Source organism: Scomber scombrus, chromosome 18, assembly GCF_963691925.1.
Source record: "Scomber scombrus chromosome 18, fScoSco1.1, whole genome shotgun sequence".
In the NCBI taxonomy this organism is placed as follows: Eukaryota; Metazoa; Chordata; class Actinopteri; order Scombriformes; family Scombridae; genus Scomber; species Scomber scombrus.
In genome coordinates, this window is record NC_084987.1 from 21,009,474 (window position 1) to 21,026,959 (window position 17,486).

The window sequence follows — 17,486 nt, forward strand, 5'->3', positions numbered from 1 at the left end:
ACGCTTGTTATATTGGTTGTGCTTATCATGCCAACAGTAACATAATGCAACAATATAAGTAAATAACAATAATGATAAATAATAATAGTATTTTCCCACTTGTTATCAATTAAGTCCATCCATCATGCTGGAAATTACTGGACATACGTAAATCTGTTATGATCAATGTGCTCAACCTGCTTATTATGTCCCTTTGAGAAATATTATAATTCCTTGAACTCATCAATACAATTATTGATCTATAATTAAGTTTGTGTGTAACAGTACATCCAGTTAACACACTCATAATTGCATCACAGGAGTAAATCATTTCATACAGTAAGCAGTGGCTTACTGTAGAATGACGTGGGTATTAAATAGGATTGGTTTGTGGATAGTAATGAGAGGGTGACAGATGGACATCCTCGCCTGTTTCCCCCGTCTTGTCTTTAATGTCACGTCTTTGTCGTAGTCATCAATGAAACACGCACAAGACATTATAATTAACAGATAAGGGACCATTTAAAGCTAGGAATGCTTTAATGTAGAAGAATCTAAATGTAAAAAAAATCACAAAAAACATCTAGAAAAATGACCAAAAGACACATTTAGAAGCCAATACTTTCATCTTTATTAATCTTGTTCTCATTTGTTTAAATAAATTTTTCCTTTGTAAAATCTCAAAACGAAAACACTGAACAGGAGTGTTAAAGCCTGTCTTAATTTAAAACAAATACACAACAACAAAACATTAAAAACGTACGGTAACTCTTACTCTGCATCTGTAAACAACCCGTCCCACCCCTCCCTCCCGTTCCACACAGTTTGATAAGATTTGGCATGTCCATTTTCTCAACGCGTATGCCTTCAGCTCTTTGTGTCATTAAAATGTTCTTTTTTTTTTATTATTGCAGGTCGGACAATAAAAAAGACGAGTCTGCTAAAAAAAAAAAGAAAAACAAACAACTTCAAATGAGAGAAAAAGCATTAGTGCCAATATTTCTTAACACACAGTCAGCAGTATACCGAATGCACTCAAAACATTTTGTATAGACCTTCTGTATAGAAAGCAGCCTTGCCCACATTAATGACAGGCAGTAACATGCACACACACATTGTCCTCACATTCACACACACGCACAAAACTGTGGTGGTTTAATCCACTTACTTGGTCTCAGTCTCACTCATACTCATGTCCACATAGTGTGTGTGACACCGTGCGCAGTATCCACACATGGAGAAATGCAACATAGCCTCAAACTGCCAGCAATTTTTAACATTTATCACTGCAACAGTAACAAACATGTTCAAGAGAGAATAACAGAGAAAGAGTGCGCAAGATACAACAGTAGGAGGTCAGCATTTTGAAAACAAAACAATGACATTTTTCAATATTTTCACTGTTCAAAAAATTAAAACCATACATACAAACAAACTGAAAAAAAACAACCCCAAACTCAACATACACAGTAAGATACAGTTTTGTTGTCAATCAGAGCTGTTTGCATGTGTTTGGATTCGGTCTCCTTTTTTTTTTTCTTCCTTTTTGTTTTTAAGGAGACGTGAATACAAACTGCACTTTAAACCTCACATCATGTAGTAGTTTTAAGATCTCTTATACGATGAAGGTAATGCTGTTTACAGTGCCCATCTGTCTGAAGGCTTGTCTGTTTTTGGTGTGTGCATGTGTATGTAAATCTGTTGAAAAGTCCCCTATTTACTAAGCACATTGCAATCCAGTCAAGTCTTTCAGACCAACTGACTTTTCATTCTTTTTTTTTTCTTTCAGGTTTCAAGTCTAAGCAGTTGAAATCTTCATCTGTGGAAAAAGGCTGTATACACATCTAACAGTCCCTGCATTTGTTTATATAATAGCTTAAGTCTGGCCACGAGAATGTGTGTAAGCATGTCTCACATTTCTGCTTTATGTGTGTGTGCACATTAATATGCATACCATGTATATGTATGCACATGTGTGTAAATGTGTAGTACATTAATATGCATACCATGTAAATGTGTGTGTGTGCTATAGTAAGTACATATGTATCCCAGTGTATGTCGTATCAGTGTCCAAACCTACACGTACAAATTGGAGAGGGGTGGGGGTGGGGATGGGGGGTGGGGCTCTTCAGATGGAATCAGCTCCTCCTCCCAGCAGATCGCCGGGCAACAAAGCGGCAGGGCTGTCCATTTGGTGCCTTTCCTCAATTTGCGGTGCCCCCCACAGACTGCTGCTGGGATATCCCGCAGTCATGCCCCCCCACAGTCCGGACCTCCCGGACTCTACTCCCCCGACACCTCCTCCCTCCCCTGCCCCGTTAGTGCTCCACTGGGAAAATATCCCCAGCCCTGGTCCTTGGGCTGAAGACGTTTCAGAAGAACTGCCTGTACCATCGAGACTCTGCCAGCCGGAGCCGGGGGACCTTACACTACCTAAACCTGCGCCTCCGCTTTCCCCTCCTCCACCACCGTTTCCGTTTCCACCTGAAGTTGTGCCCGCTGCCGCCCGCTCACTTCCCGGGGAGCTACCTCCGCTGCTGGCCACGGCTGTGCCTGTTCCAGATGAGCCCTGTGTCCCGCCAGCAGCTGCCCCTCCTGAGCTGGCCCCCTCTGCCCCTCCGGCCTGGGAATGTGCAAAATAGCGAGCAACTTCTTCCTCACTCACAAACTCCGCCAGGATTGTGGTGTTGCCCAGTACACACCTGTGAGAGGGGTGAAAGATAACACTCTTTAGATTAACAGGAGCATGTTCGGTGTCAAGTGCGTGTGTATTAAGGACTGTTTACAGGTTAACCTACATGTGCAGTGCACCCTGGGCCTTGGCTGCTTCCTGCCGGCTGCTGTAGCGAATCAGAGCGCTGCCCTGGGTCAGGCCGAGGTGGAAGGTCAGCAGGGGGCCGTGCTGCATGCAGATAGTCCTCAGTGTGGAGCCATCGATCTACAGGGAAAGAAGAAGAAAGGTTAAGGCTCAGAGATTGTGTGTGTGTGTGTGTGTGTGTGTGTGTGTGTGTGTGTGTGTGTGTGTGTGTGTGTGTGTGTGTGTGTGTGTGTGTGTGTGTGTGTGTGTGTGTGTGTGTGTGTTACAGTAATTGTCCACAATCTGGAGTCATCAATTATATGGACAGAAGAAGGTCAGGGCATCTCTGAGGTTACGCAACAATGGTTATGTGTATGAAAATCAACATTAATAGATTATGTCATGATAATGCACCCTGTGGCTTTACCCATGTCTGTAATTCTGTCAGTTAACTACAGGAGCAAAGTATACAAGTATGTCACATGAGCACTGAGCAAGGCCACATGGATTACAGTTGAAAAAAATAAAAAAATTCTCTAACTAGACTTATAATTAAATGCTTTAATTTCTACACCTTTCCCAGAACAGTGTCATACTAGTGTCATTTGCGCAAACTCTAATTGATTAAATGGCTCATCCAACTTCACAATCCAATTATGGCTGGGTCACGCATCATTCAGTCTCATTTGCATAAGACAGACTGAAGGAGAATACAGATGAATGACCACAACGGGTTTATTGCTTTCAAATTCAAACCCCCGGCATATCTTTCTGGGTTGTTTTTATTTTATAGCTGTGATAAATTCTGCTGTGATGAACGGTTATAAAGAAAGTTCACATTTTAAAATTGCTGGCACAGCTTACTCAAGTAACGCCCCGGTAGCTTACTGGTTAGGAGGAATGCCACAATCCAATCCAGCAGTGGACCTTTGTTGCATGTCTGACCCCCCCCCCCCATTTCCCTCTTCTCATTTCCTGTCTCTTCTCTACAATGTCACTATCGTAAAACATTTTCCTTGTGTCACTCATGCTGCAACATCCCTGAACCTTGAAGTCTCCACTCAGGGTTTCCATCTCCCTTAATGTGTCCTTTCTTCTTTTTCACACTCCTTACCTGAGGGGTCAGGTTGCTCAGCAGCAACCAGCAACTGCCTCTGGAGGCCACACCGTCGCTCCAAGCTGAGCCTGTAAAGCCAAGAAAAGACACACAGAAAGAGGACGAACCAATTAGTTAGGACATCATCGTTGAAGACAAACACAAAGATGACACTGAAGAGGACTTTACTTAAATAAAGACAACTTTTATCATAGCTTCTCTGTTTCTGTAGTCAGATGTGAGACTTCATTGTTATTGTTTATACTGAAGTTATAAGTAGACAAATGGTTAAGTAATTCCATATTTCCCCTGTAAACAGTACCTGGCCCAAATCTTGACTCTTGGTTAATCCCACCCCCTCCCCAGCCCCGGGCTAACCGCGGGCCTCCACTACCCCATGGGGATGGTGATGCCTGCTTCTGATTGGTTAAGCCAGGAGGGGGGCGTGGCAGCTGTGAGCTGGTGCGATTGGTCTTCCACAACTTGTTTTGTCCGATGGGCTCTGGGGGCCAGCTGGGTTTGTACTCCGAGTACTTTCCTGAAGAGGAAACGGGGCGGTGGGGGGAAAAAGAGGGGAAAAATGTGTTTTGACAAACAAAAACCACAGAAATTGGAGTGGATAGGACACAGTATCGCCCACTCCTTTGGCGTATTTGTAGAAAAGGCATTGCACACTAGCAAAAAGAGAGTGAAAAGAATTATAGTGACTGAAAGAAAGAAACTGAGAAGCAAATAACAACTGAGCCACGGAGGAGATTCCAAAGTCAAAATGTAATAGAAAAAAGAGGTTCAACTGATCAAAACATACCTGTGCTGTGTGCATTGCTGAGGGGGCTGTCTGAGGCACTGTAGGGCCAGGCACCAGGTGAAGGCAGCGAGGTGTTGAGGGAGGGGTTTGGCCCTGCAAAACATTACAAGGTTATAAAACACATCCTGATAAACAAGAAAAGGCAACTACAGTTCAGCTGGACTGCAGATAGAGCCTGTTTGTCAAACCTTTGACCAAAGACTTTATACCAATTAATGGCACTGGTGCCTGTTTTCAGGGTTTTTCAAAACGTCTCTCTCTTCCTTTCTGAATGTCACTAAGAGAAGTAAGGAAACATACCGTATAATGCATGTATGGATGCAGTGTGGATGATTCATCTCTAAGTATTAAATAAACTAGTGATTTAAAACAAAAAAGTCAAACTTGGCTGCATTTGCATCCAGCTGCATGCCTCACTTTGTGCATGGGAGCTTTAACGATGAGTCAGTGAATGGAAAATATTCATTCTTGATCAAACGCAGCAAAATGCTGAATATTACTTTCATTACTTTCATGTATTGTTTTCTAGTAATAATTCAACATAATTCTGTATCATTATCCATATAAAATGTGTATCATTCTATAGTGATAACAGTTAGCGGTAAATATATTTAGTGCTCAGATCTAATCCTTATAGAGAATAGTTTTGGCTTCAAATGGTGAATGTAATGCACTCTTATTAACAACTTTATCTTTACACATTTAAGATAGAAATATTTCAATTTTGATTCAGTCTTTGGCTTAAAGCTCTATCAAATCTATCTATCAAAACCTATATCTAATCAAAACTGAACTAAATTCCATTACAACAGTAAGTCCATGTAATCTATGCTTTGGTTTTACTTTTAGGAAGAAGAACAAGTATAGATCACTACTACCACAAATGTCATGATTTTTGAAATCTGTATGTTATACTTTTAAACTAACAGTTATCAACAGCTCATCAAAACATTGAGTCAAATACCTATGTTGTCTCGCAGTAACTGGTGGTCAGAGTCGTTAAGGGTTTGGGGTCCTGGGGAACCAAGAACACTACCGGGAGTCATGTAGGGGTCAGACTCTGGGTCTCCACTACTCTGGATTCCCTTCCAGGGCACACCAGGCTGGAACTCTATTATCAGAGAACAGAAAACATATTGAATGATTGAAATGAAAAGCTATGATGCTACTGCAAATTTTTAAAACCAAACACAAAAATTACAGAACCAAAATGTGGTAGTTGTAGATGTGCTGAACCCACTATTTTTTTTCTATTGTGTTTTTATTTGTGGATAATTTGACCAAACCTCCTCTTATGTTTAATCTAACACTTGTCTGTATTGCAGTGCTTTAAAAATAGTAGCAAAGGAGTTAAATTAGTTTGTTATTTTTTGCAAACATATGCTTAAGACACACACAAACACCAGACAGACTGCCACCTGCCTAATAAACATACAGCCCCCTGCATATAATTACCTATTGTCTCTACCTTCCCTAATCACAATTCATCGTATCGGAACAAGACGCAGAGAAAGACAGACTCACCTGGAGGCCAGCTCGATGTGGCAGGTTTGTTCCCCATTTTACTCCCGGGGGTCCGGTGCCAGTTGTCTGCTGAGCTTTGAGGGGGAATACCTAAACCTTCACTGCCCAGCATGTCATACTGGGAGTAAGGGGATCCTCCTCTCACTTTTATAGCGCTGGGTAAAGGGCCTTGGGAATGGCATGCAATTGAGAAATAAGGGTCAAACAGATTGACATTATGATGTTTCATACCACTGATTAACAATGCTTTTCATTCATATACACTGTGAATGAAGGCAAATTATAACCAGAATAACAGTCTGGGAGGTTATGAATCTTGCCCATGCATAAAAACATGTTAGGAACCATCTGTTAACCCACCATTTTTGTGAAGGTTCGTGTCAGGTGGAGATGGAGCTGGAGAATGTCCCTCCATCATCCATTTGAAGCGGGACTGCTGTCCTCCTGTGTCCTTCATCCCTCCCATCATGGGACTGAGCTCCAATCCTGCCAGGTTACTGCCAGGGGCGAGCCCTAACAAGAGGAAAAACACAAATGTTCATATTGCATTTGACTCATTTTCAGTTCAATTAATACTTTGGCTGAACTGGTAAAAAAATGTGTGCAATCAAACTGACGCTGAACACAGAGTAATGTAGGCCACAAGCTGTTTAAAATGGAGGACTGTTGTTGGAGCAACCATGATATGTGCCTGTGTTGACACAAATTAGTTGGATATGACTGGATGGTTCTTATTGGCCCATGTAAACAAACAGATACTCTGAATATTATAGATGCCTGGTGCACACTTGATTCTAAATCTCCTCAATCTATGTGGATTTGCATGAACTTCATGTCCCGTTGGCAGCCTAATACTACTAAACGTATTAGCATAAAACTTTAAATCTCAATTAGATATACCAGTTTAATCAGTTGCTTACAGAGCTGACTGCATCATATCTAACCAATGCAGTCTAACCCGCAGATAATTTGCTCTTCGGACTCACCAGAGTACATCCCTTGGGTTTTGGCATGAAGGTCTGATAAGGGGCCGCCCATCCCGGGATGCGGAAGGGGGTCTACCATGGGCTGTTTAGATAGGCCCAGGTGAGACGGAGAGAGTTTGGAGCCCCCTCCTGCTGCTGCTCCTCCTCCAACTCCTCCATGCTGTCTTTGCTGCTGCAGAATAGCCATAATCCTTGCCAGCTGAGCACGACAAAAAAATCAAGAAAATAAATCAGAATAACTGTTAACTACACTGAATGGCCTCAAATAAAAGTTGGTGAGTCAAGACTTTTTTACCAGCATATAAAAATACACAGATTCCAGCCTACACTGCACAGGGGCACACTACAGTCCCATTAATGGACTTCCAGAAGATCATGGACAGTATGTTAAGTCTTTTTATTTAGTGTAGTTCTGTGTGACTGAGACTTTTTCCTGGCATTACCCAAAGGCAGTAAATCTTTAGTAATTAGTCTCACACTTAGTATTCAGTGTTTCCTGCAGCATTAGATTCTATTTGTGGTGGCAGCTGGCCGGCCAAACGCCCCCCCTTCACTTTTCCAGCAGTTGTGGAAGCAACAAACGAGACTTTTTAGTCTGGAGAAGCTGCAGCAGTTATTAACGGACACACTGTAGTCTGTACTGTAAATTTTACTGCCAGGTTGACAACTTATCGCTAACCTTTTCCTCTGCTCTGCACGCATTCACCGTTACTTTTCTGCCACTCAACCACACACATTCCTTAAAAAGGAGCTACGCTACTGTTAAAACTATACATTTCATATAGATGTCATTTGGAGAATGAAGAGAGGGAGAATTCTGAGATTTGATGCGCTCGTCAATGACTCAAAACAATTTGGGTGTTGTAATGGTTGAGGTTCTGATGACTTTGCATGGTACTGTGCTGTGTAGAAAACAATAATAGTCACCTGCTGTGGGTCTGGCTGCTGCCTGAGAGGCTGAGGTTGAGGGAACTTCCTCTGGTTCTGCAGGAGCTGCTGCTGCTGCTGCTGCTGTTGCTGCTGTTGTAGCAGGAGTTGACAAGCCTGTTAGTCCGGAGTGCAGAAATAGAGTTACACAAACACAGGCTGTTGTACAAAAATGTCAACTCTGAAATATTTCACAGAGATGGATCGATACGTCAAATAAACGATCTGACATTAAGTCACATACCAGATGAAACTGCTGCATGTGGGGGTAAATGTTGCTGAGCATTGCTAGCTGCTGTGGGGATATCTGAGGAGGGAACATTCCTCCGCCAGCACCGCCAACACCGCCGACCCCACCGACACTTCCAACGCCACTGACACCTCCCACACCTCCTACTCCTCCTACTCCTCCTACTCCTCCTCCTACTCCTCCTACTCCTCCTACTCCTCCTACTCCTCCAACCACTCCACCCACGCTGCCGCCAGGAGAGGGCATCTGCTTCAGCATAGGACCCGGCACCTGCATGTCACAAGGATTCATTTTTATACAGCTATTGATACACACCAGTAATGAGAAATTCTGATTAAACTACATTCATTACAAAGCTATGGATGTAGTTATTATCTTTAACTCAAAGAGAGATATTTCTAATCTACCAAGCAGGTGTGTAATACAGTTTATTTATTGTTGTGGGACTCAATTTGTATGTAAGGGGACAGACAGTATATTCTGCTTGTAATTTTGAGCAGCTGTTCCTAACAACATGGCTGCAATTTCCAGACACAGAGAGACTTTAAGATGCGTGTGGACCTGCACTAGTTTGTAAGGTGAGATGAATTAGATAACTAAGGCGTCATCTCCAATTTGGTCATTTTAAAAGATGTCTGATCAAAAATGTGTGACAGAGAGCTAAACATGTTGTTATATGTGTGCTGGAAAAACACCCGAATAAATAATCCAGTTACAGAACATGAGAAACAAAGAATATAAAGTAATTGTAGCCAACTAACCTACAGATCAGAGTATTGTGTGTTTATTGTATATCTCTCCCTCACCCTCTCCAACTATTTACATGCAGCATCAGCCATATAGGCAATTATAATTGAATACAGAAATCACATGTAACTAACTCACTGTGACCAGTAATATCAGACAAAGAAGACAACAGACCTGAGCAGACAGGTACTGATGAGGCACTTGAGCACGTAACCCTGGGGAAGGGTTCATGGGATGCATGCCAGGCTGGTGCATCCCTCGAGGCTGAGGCATCCCTCCACCACTGCCAACATATACTCCGTGGCCACCCATCTGTACAATAGAAAGCATACAACAATAACAATGAAGTTGTAGTTGAATATTTCCCATCTGATTGTTGTTTTTTTCAAGCAGAGTTCAGTGACAGTGAATGTGAAATGGCAGTTAAGCAGTTTAAAGAGCACCTGCTGTAAAGGAAACATACTTTTTCACCATAGGGCCCCATTTCAGCAGGACCCATGTCTTTGGAACTAGGCATCCGGTAACCTCCTCCACCTCGTCCTCCCCTCCTCATCTCTCCATTATAGTCAGTTATTCCTCTCTTGTCTCCTTCCATCTTCTTATCAACACTTGGGTCGTCACCCTAAAGAACAATAAAAGTAATTTAGCAATAGAGAACTTTGACAGAGACATCACTGATAATCCATCCTTTACATTCCATTACGACAATATCAGTATTCGTAACAGTGAAGTTTAGATTTTTTGAGCTTTACTATCTTTGTAGAGAAAAATTAACAGTGTAACAATCAAGAACCCACATAAAAACATCCATGACACATTATAGTTGCTTTTTCAAATAGCTAGAACCATTTTTTTTCTCAAATGAATTTATTAATGAATCTTACCAGGAGACCCATGTTTGAAAACTGACGTGACACTGGGTTCATCCAGCTTTCGCCTCCTCCACCCTTGAGGGAAGAAATTCAAACATTAATCACAGTCAACAAAAAGACAAGAATGAATAAATTATTAAAAATCAATAGAAAATTGAGGAAAGGTACAAAACAAAGTAAGAACTGCTTTGTCTGACTTTTTTTTCCTGATAGTCACAAAATATAACCATAACATGACTTTCCTCTACTAAAAAGTAGCTTTTGGTTTTTAATATTTAATGCAATGAGTCAAGACAGGCCCACATAAGCTTGAGTGTCCTGGGATTTCATTTGTCCAAACCTTCATGTTGCCTCTCTTTCCTCCGTGAGTCTGACCCCAGCCTCCGGAGTTAAAGGAAGAGCTGCTTCCCTGGGAGCCAGTGCTGTTCCAGACCCCTCCGCTACCATCATCTTCCTCGTCCCAGCTGGGGTGTCGGGAGGCGGCCACAGATCCCTCTCCCTTCCCGCCCCAGCCTTCCATCGACTTTGTGACTGCAGCGAAAAAAGAAAAAAAAGTTTATGATAATGTCCACGGTCATCTCTCTTGATTTTCTCTCTTTAAAAATTCTAGTTAAAAGATGTTGATTTAAAACTGAGCATCGGCACCTCATATATTATACTTTAAATTACACAAAACATAACTATTCTCACCAGGTTTACCAGGGTTAGGTGATGGGTTCCCCCAGCCAGAAGTTTTTCCGGGTTCATCTGGTTCACTCCACCCTATTGCTGTTTCCGATGTCTGGCCCCAAGCAGTGGTACCATTATCAACAGATTGTGCACCTCCCCACATACCCGGGCCTGGAGAATGAAGACAGTGAACAATCTGCTTTACAATGCGTCAAAGCATAAATAGCAGTTAAATGTGTGATGGAGATGGCAAGAGTGAGGTCAATGAGAAAGAATAAAAAGACTTCGCTAATGCTTATATAAACTGATGAGTGAGTAAAGAAAACTATCAATACTTTAAGAATACTTTAAATGCTGATGATAATTCAAGTTTGCTTGTCTAATGCACACATATTTAAAATGGTAATATGTCTGCATACCGACTGCTGAGTTGCTAGGGTTTGTGTCCCTGCTGTGCTGCATCGCCTGCTGCCTTCTAGGTGGCTGTTGCTGCATGGACGGTGGTGGGGCCTGCTGACTGTGACTTTGGCCAGGCGTAGCGCTTTTTTTGTCCCACAGGTTCACATTCTTGCTGTTGTAGCGGGTTGGGTCCCCCCAGGCTGAAGTGCCGTCGTCGATTTCCATTTTGCGGCTGATGGACTGGGGAGACGGCTCTTCCCAGCCGCTTGACTCCAGGGTGTCAGCCCCGCCACCGGAGATTTGGGGGATAGGGCCGGAGGTCCAGCCCGAACTTTGGTTCTGATTCTTGGATGGTGTGCCTCCACCTCCGACGCTAGGCCGGCTGTTCCACCCTCCTTGTGTGGGTCCTCCTGGTGGCTGCTGGCCCTGTGATTGGTGCTGCTGTTGATTTGGGGCTTTCATTGTTGCCACTTGGCTGTTTGGTATCTGTGCTGCTGCTGCTGCTGCTGCTGCTGCTGCTGCTGCTGCTGCTGCTGCTGCTGCGTGGGGCTTGGCGCTCCCCCAGTCCTGGTGGGATTTGCCTCCACCCACATCTCCCCCTCCCCATCCTCCACGCTGAGATCCCCCTTCGTCCAAATTACCCCAGGAAGATCCCTCATCAGAGTTGCTTCCACCTCTGTTACGCCCGTCTCCCCACCCACCTCCAGGTGTCTCTTTAAAGTCTCTTTGTCCCCAGTCTCCTCCTCCTCCTCCTCCTCCTCCACTTTTCCCTCCCCAACCACTTACTTCTCCTCTTCCTGTCCCCTTCCATCCCCCTGTCCCTTTTTCCTCTGGACCATCACCCCACCCACTACCCTGTTCTCCACAGTCTCTCCAGTTCCCTCCCCCTCCTCCTCCTCCACCACCACCACCACCACCACCTCCTCCACCACCACCTCCTCCTCCTCCTCCTCTTCTGCGATCCCCCCATTGTTGTTCTTCAGTCCCCCATCCTTTGCCCTGGTTTTCAGGTGGGAGTTCACCCCATCCTCGAGCTGCCTTTGCCTGGTTGCCCTCCATATCATCTTCTGGTGTTCCTGGCTTCTTTATAGTGCTGCCAGGCATGTGAGAACCACAAGTGGACTGTGGAGCACCGCCCTCCCAACCATCCCTCACTGAAGCGGGGCCAGAGTTCATGCTGGTCGAGTGACTGCCAGCAGATGGATCATTAGTTATTGAACTGGTGTTAGACGGGTACCCAGGACCGCGACTAGTGGTAGTGTTCATGGTTCCTGAAGAGAATGCAGAGGAAGAAGAAGAAGTACTTCTTTCATTTCTTTTGGCTGCTCCCGCCTTGGTGTCCAGGTCCCAGGCCACATTCTGTCGAATCTGGGTCTGCCCCCAGCCTGTGTTAGACAGAACCCTGGGATCCAAGTCAGATCGATTGAGCATGCTCAGTAAGGCCACTTCAGCATTGGAGGTCTGCTGGGAGTGGTTGTGCACAGACGAGGCTTGCTCCTGCTTCGGTCCGCTACCACTCCCTCCTCCACTGCTTCCAGCTATGGACCCTCCTCCACTAGAGGATGAAGGTCCTCCACCTCCAGTGCCTCCACCCTGTCCCCCTCCTCCTGCTCCATCCCACTCCCCGACTGCCCTATCCCCACTCTCCATCCCTTTCTGATTGTCCCAAGCTTTTGTTATAGTTGCAAACTTTGGTGAGGCAGAGTCCGGCAAAACGCTGCCGCCGCTGACACCCGCGCTGCCTCCACTACTGCTGCTGTTGCTGCTTCCGTCTCCTCCTCTACCACTTCCTATTGCTAAGTTACTTGAACTTACACCTCCCGCTGTGCCGCCCCACTCTGCTTCCGAACTCCCGTCTTCCCACGCTCCCTGAGATACCACTGGGGTATTTGAGCCACCGTCATTTCCCCCACCCCACCCTGCCTTGTCAGCCTGGCTACCAAAGCCCCATACATTCCCTTCCTGCCCTTGAGCTCCAGTCCCTCCTCCCCTCCACCCATCTGCCTGTGAGACACCTGCACTGAGGTCAGAGGACACTGGAGGCATGGATCTCCAAGACGAAGAGGCAGCAGAGGAAGAGGATGAAGAGCCAGAGAGATTCCCACTCCCTTCTTCGACACCAGTGACACTCTCCCTCTCACTGCCACCCTCTTGATTTGGTCCTGGTCCTGTCCCTACTCCTCCCGCACCTCCGTCTGAACCGAGCTCCAGTCCTGGGTTACCCAAGTGCTGCTGCTGCTGTTCTCCACTCCTGGTTACCACAGCTGTGTCAGTGTGCTGCCTATGGAGGCCAGTTTGATTCACAGATGAAAGAGAGTGAGTGGTGATGAGGGTGGTGCTGGCAGAGAACGAGGAAGCTGATGTAATGGACGCGTGTAGAGGAAGGCCGTCGCTAGCCGAAGTTGGTGTCCCGCCCTGTACTAGGGCGGGCCAGGCGGAGGGGTTCACGTTGGGGTTGAAATTGGCACCAGGGACGCTGCTGTTACCACCTACAGGGCTCTCCTGAGGCCCAGGAAGAAGATGGGAGACTTTGGAATTGTAAAATGCTGCTGATCCCAGCCCTGCCTCCACCTGAGAGGAGGTGGAGGAACCCCACACACCACCACTTGACTGAACACATTCATTAAGCGAAGACGAGGAGGATAGGGGAGAAGAACGAGGCGGGGAGGGATTGTCCATGTTCCCTGCTCCTCCTCCTCCTACTGCTGCTCCTCCTTTCTGCTGGATGTTTCTCTCGCTCCATGAGGCACTACTGTTGTTGTTGTTACCGGGGCAGTCTTGCTCCTGCGCTCCTCCCGCAGCCCCATCAGAATTCAATTTGGCCCCGCCTAGGATGCTAGGCCAATCCTCCAGGTCAGTCCCATCCACAATCACCTTCCCACAGCCCTGAGAGGAGGACTGGCTGACAGAGCCTGCCCCCCATGTGGAATTTGCATAAGTTGAAGTAGTAGTAGTAGTAGAAGACGGTGACAGACCAGCGACACATAATGAGGATGACGAGGAGGTGGGGGGTGAAGGAGAGGATGAACCCAGGTTGGAATCTGGATGGAAAAAATTGAGACCATTCATTTCATTGACAATTTAAAAGACAAATTATATTAACTAATGACTTGTAGAATTGACTAACTAGTTGTGCCATGAGAAATAACATATCACTGTTGTCCTGTTCAACTTCACAACTACAATTGAAGTAATATACGATAAGATGCCTTTAAGTGGATTTTGTGTGGTAATGTCAATTGAAGGATTATATGTTGCTTTAAAAGTCAATTTAATGGCTGTAGTAAAAACTGTAAAATGCAGTGTTGTTTTTTAACAAAAGCAAGTGACTGGACAGCTACTACTTTAAGATAGAAGATCACTCAGCATGTGGCATGTGGTACTTGACTATATCTCAACCTACCTGTGGCTCCAGCTGTGTTTGCATTGGGGTTATCTGATCCCTGTGAGGAAAGAGGTGAGGCGGCTCCCCAGCCACTGCCTACTCCAACCCCTCCTGCACCCCCTTCCCCTCCTCCTCCCCCCAGCAGCATGGAGGACAGCGGTGGCTGGCCCCTCTTCAGTAGCACTTTGTGGTCCTGCTGGCAGCGAAATCTTGGTGGTACCTCTCTGGACATGTATCGCTGCTGCTGGGAGGTCTGGCTTCCAGAGGGGGAGGAGGGCTGTCCGTTGGCCACAGCAGTCCGCTGCTTTGCATTGTTCCCACCACCAGGAGGAACTTGTGCAGAAACCCCAGCTGCACCAGGACTGGGGGATGAGGGGGCAATAGGGCCAGGGCTGGGGGACACTGAGCCTGGGGTGGCGAGCGGCTGGGTACAGGAGGGCTTGGCTGATTCTGGCACTGTAATAAACGAATAATAAAAATTGTGCAACGCCAGTAGACTTTAGTATAATAAAAAGACTAAATTGATGAGGGTTACAGATAGGGCAAGCTATCAAGTCGCTAACAGTCAAAGAAAATGTGTTTGTTAATTGTCTGAAATATGAGCACATATAGTACCAGTCAAACGGTTGGACAACTTTTCTTATTCCCTTGAATGAGAAAGTGTGTCAAAACCTTTTGACTAGTGTTGTATGTGCATAACCTTGTACAATAAATCGCTCTGTAATCACAATACATTGAAGTTCTCATAAGAACTCTGTACTGCTGATTACAGCATATTTAACAATGAGAAATACAAGCCATACCACTGACACTATCATATGAAATGGTGATTGGTAAAAAGGAAGAAGAGTGTGATAATGACAAAAGCAAAGGGAAAAAAACATACCTTTGATTTTCGGTTCTGGCACCTAAAACACAAAGAGTGAGTCAGATGAAAGGCAGAAGACAATTATCATCAAGGCATGGTTTAGACCAACATGAAAAATTACATTCTAAAACTTCTCTGAAATAATAAAACAGTGAAAATGACAAGTTCATTCACTAATAAGCGAAAATGATACGGAAAGCAGGAATACCACACAGATTATCCTCAAGATATATATGCAAAGTGTGATTTCAGCAACTGCGTTTACCTTCTGAGAGGTTTCCCTTTTCTTTTTATCTTCTTTCTTCTTTTTCTTGTCTTCCATGAACTGCTGTTCCCTTTCCTGATTCTCCTGTCTGTGGACAGAAATGTACACATTCAATTATTTATGATACACATCAAGCAACGCTGAAAGTAATTTAATGCTTGCAAAACATTCCTTTCTCTCTCTCACACACACACACACACACACACACACACACACACACACAGAGCTTGAACCTTAACTAAACATGAATAATATGCATTCGATCAGATCCTTGCCAAGTATACTCCTACACAGTGAATGTTGTAAAGAGTGTAATGTTAACCAGGGGCAGACAGCATGACAGCAGCCCTTGGTAGCCTAGCTTCTCACTGCATAATTCATTAACCAGCAAACGATTGCAATCCCAACCAGCAGACAACACAGCCAGTAGCCAAACAAACCAGTGACTTCAAACTCTACAACAATCATTCTTTTTTGTATTGCAGTAAGTGGAATGACAGCATTATCCGGGGGGGAGGACACTAGCTTTAATGCCAGTGCATGATGGGACCCATCCAGTGTCATGAAGGACATGCTCTCACTGACCTCACACACCTACCAAAAGTTAACACACTGAATGCAATACACAACTTGTAGTCAAGTCACGTGAGCCAGTTTTAATTGAAAGCAGAACATAGCACTGGGGGCTGAGAGGGACATGGTTATCTGTGGGAACGTAAAGGGATCTTAGCAGAGAGCTGTAAATACGACTGGGCCCGGTGTTTCTGTTGGCTAAGCTGCACATAATTAGCTACATGTCACAGAGAGCTAGTGTACGCTGCCTTGACATGGTATGGCATAACCTCTCACTGTATCCTATGTAAAATAGGCCAGCTGACATTACCTTTGATATTCAGTTGATATAATGCACCAGAATTCCTACTAGCCAGATGTCTGGAGCTCCACACCGAGCAAACGACCTGGTTTTTCGTCTAAATAATCGGCAAAGAATAGCTGTGCAGACATTGGACCATCAGAAAAGCTTGACCTGAGTGAGCAACTAGCTAAGGTTAGCCGACTTTAAAGCAGCTGCTGAGCAGTGAGCTGAAGAGCCGGGGCTCACGGTGGCAGGCTGTCCCGGAGCAAGGTGTCTCCGTCGCTTGGCTCGACGGCTCTAACCTGTACGCAGTTGTTTGCACACCGCAGGCGCGTTATATTAGCTACCGATAGCCTCGTTAATTTCAAATACCACATTTCATTAATATAACTTAAGGAACTTATACGTGTGCACAGAAACAGTTAGAAGAAGTCAGCGGAGATAGTGCAAGCAGGCTAGTTCATCAGTAAGGCTCGTCGGGGCCTAATTAAACGACCAACTTCAGTGACGTTTCCTCAGCATTGCAACGCACTACAAGCGAAGCTCCTCTAAACTCAGAGCCCCAAATGTTTTTATCTACGTTAACTCGGAAAAAAATTAACGTTGCTAGCCAACACACACACACACACACACACACACACAACGAAAGCCACAGAAGAGTAACACGTATATGTTTAATACTCACCTCGGGAATCACAAAGGACATAAAGTGCTTCTGTGCAAAAATTCTTGCAGACCTACCGCTAGCAGGCTAGCAAGGTAGCTAGCTTAGCGAGCTAGTTCTTCGAGGCTTTCAAGGCTAAGTTGAATAAGAAATGACATCACCGAAAGGCGAAAAGTTAATTGTAGAAAAAAAACGCGTAAAGGCGAGTGTCCTTTTTGCGCGGCTGTAATTCTCAAGCTGTAAACAAAACATGCATAAACCCTTGATGACTGTCAGACGCTGTATGATCGGTTAGTTTACTATCGGCCATTTTGCTTCTGTGTGGAGGTTTAGCCAGCATATGATATCACCAGGCTGGTTGTTGATCAGAGAGGGGAGGAGGAGCAAGGAGCAC

At 44.9% G+C, this 17,486-nt stretch overlaps 1 protein-coding gene across 1 annotated transcript; it reads right to left on the minus strand.

Moving 5' to 3' along the window:
• Window positions 1–592: 592 nt before the first annotated feature.
• On the minus strand, window positions 593–17,406 carry LOC133999178 (trinucleotide repeat-containing gene 6B protein-like). Its single transcript, XM_062438363.1, has 22 exons — window positions 17,114–17,406; window positions 15,573–15,660; window positions 15,326–15,347; window positions 14,458–14,895; window positions 12,014–14,095; window positions 11,075–11,950; window positions 10,677–10,826; window positions 10,327–10,517; window positions 9,999–10,061; window positions 9,578–9,736; window positions 9,289–9,426; window positions 8,362–8,637; window positions 8,118–8,234; window positions 7,191–7,389; window positions 6,565–6,717; window positions 6,205–6,372; window positions 5,645–5,791; window positions 4,681–4,773; window positions 4,195–4,410; window positions 3,891–3,961; window positions 2,778–2,917; window positions 593–2,681 (listed from the first exon to the last, which is right to left on the minus strand). The coding sequence occupies exons 2-22, from the start codon at window positions 15,627–15,629 to the stop codon at window positions 2,108–2,110; spliced, it is 6,330 nt and encodes a 2,109-aa protein (XP_062294347.1). The 5' UTR covers window positions 15,630–15,660; window positions 17,114–17,406; the 3' UTR covers window positions 593–2,107.
• Window positions 17,407–17,486: the final 80 nt, after the last annotated feature.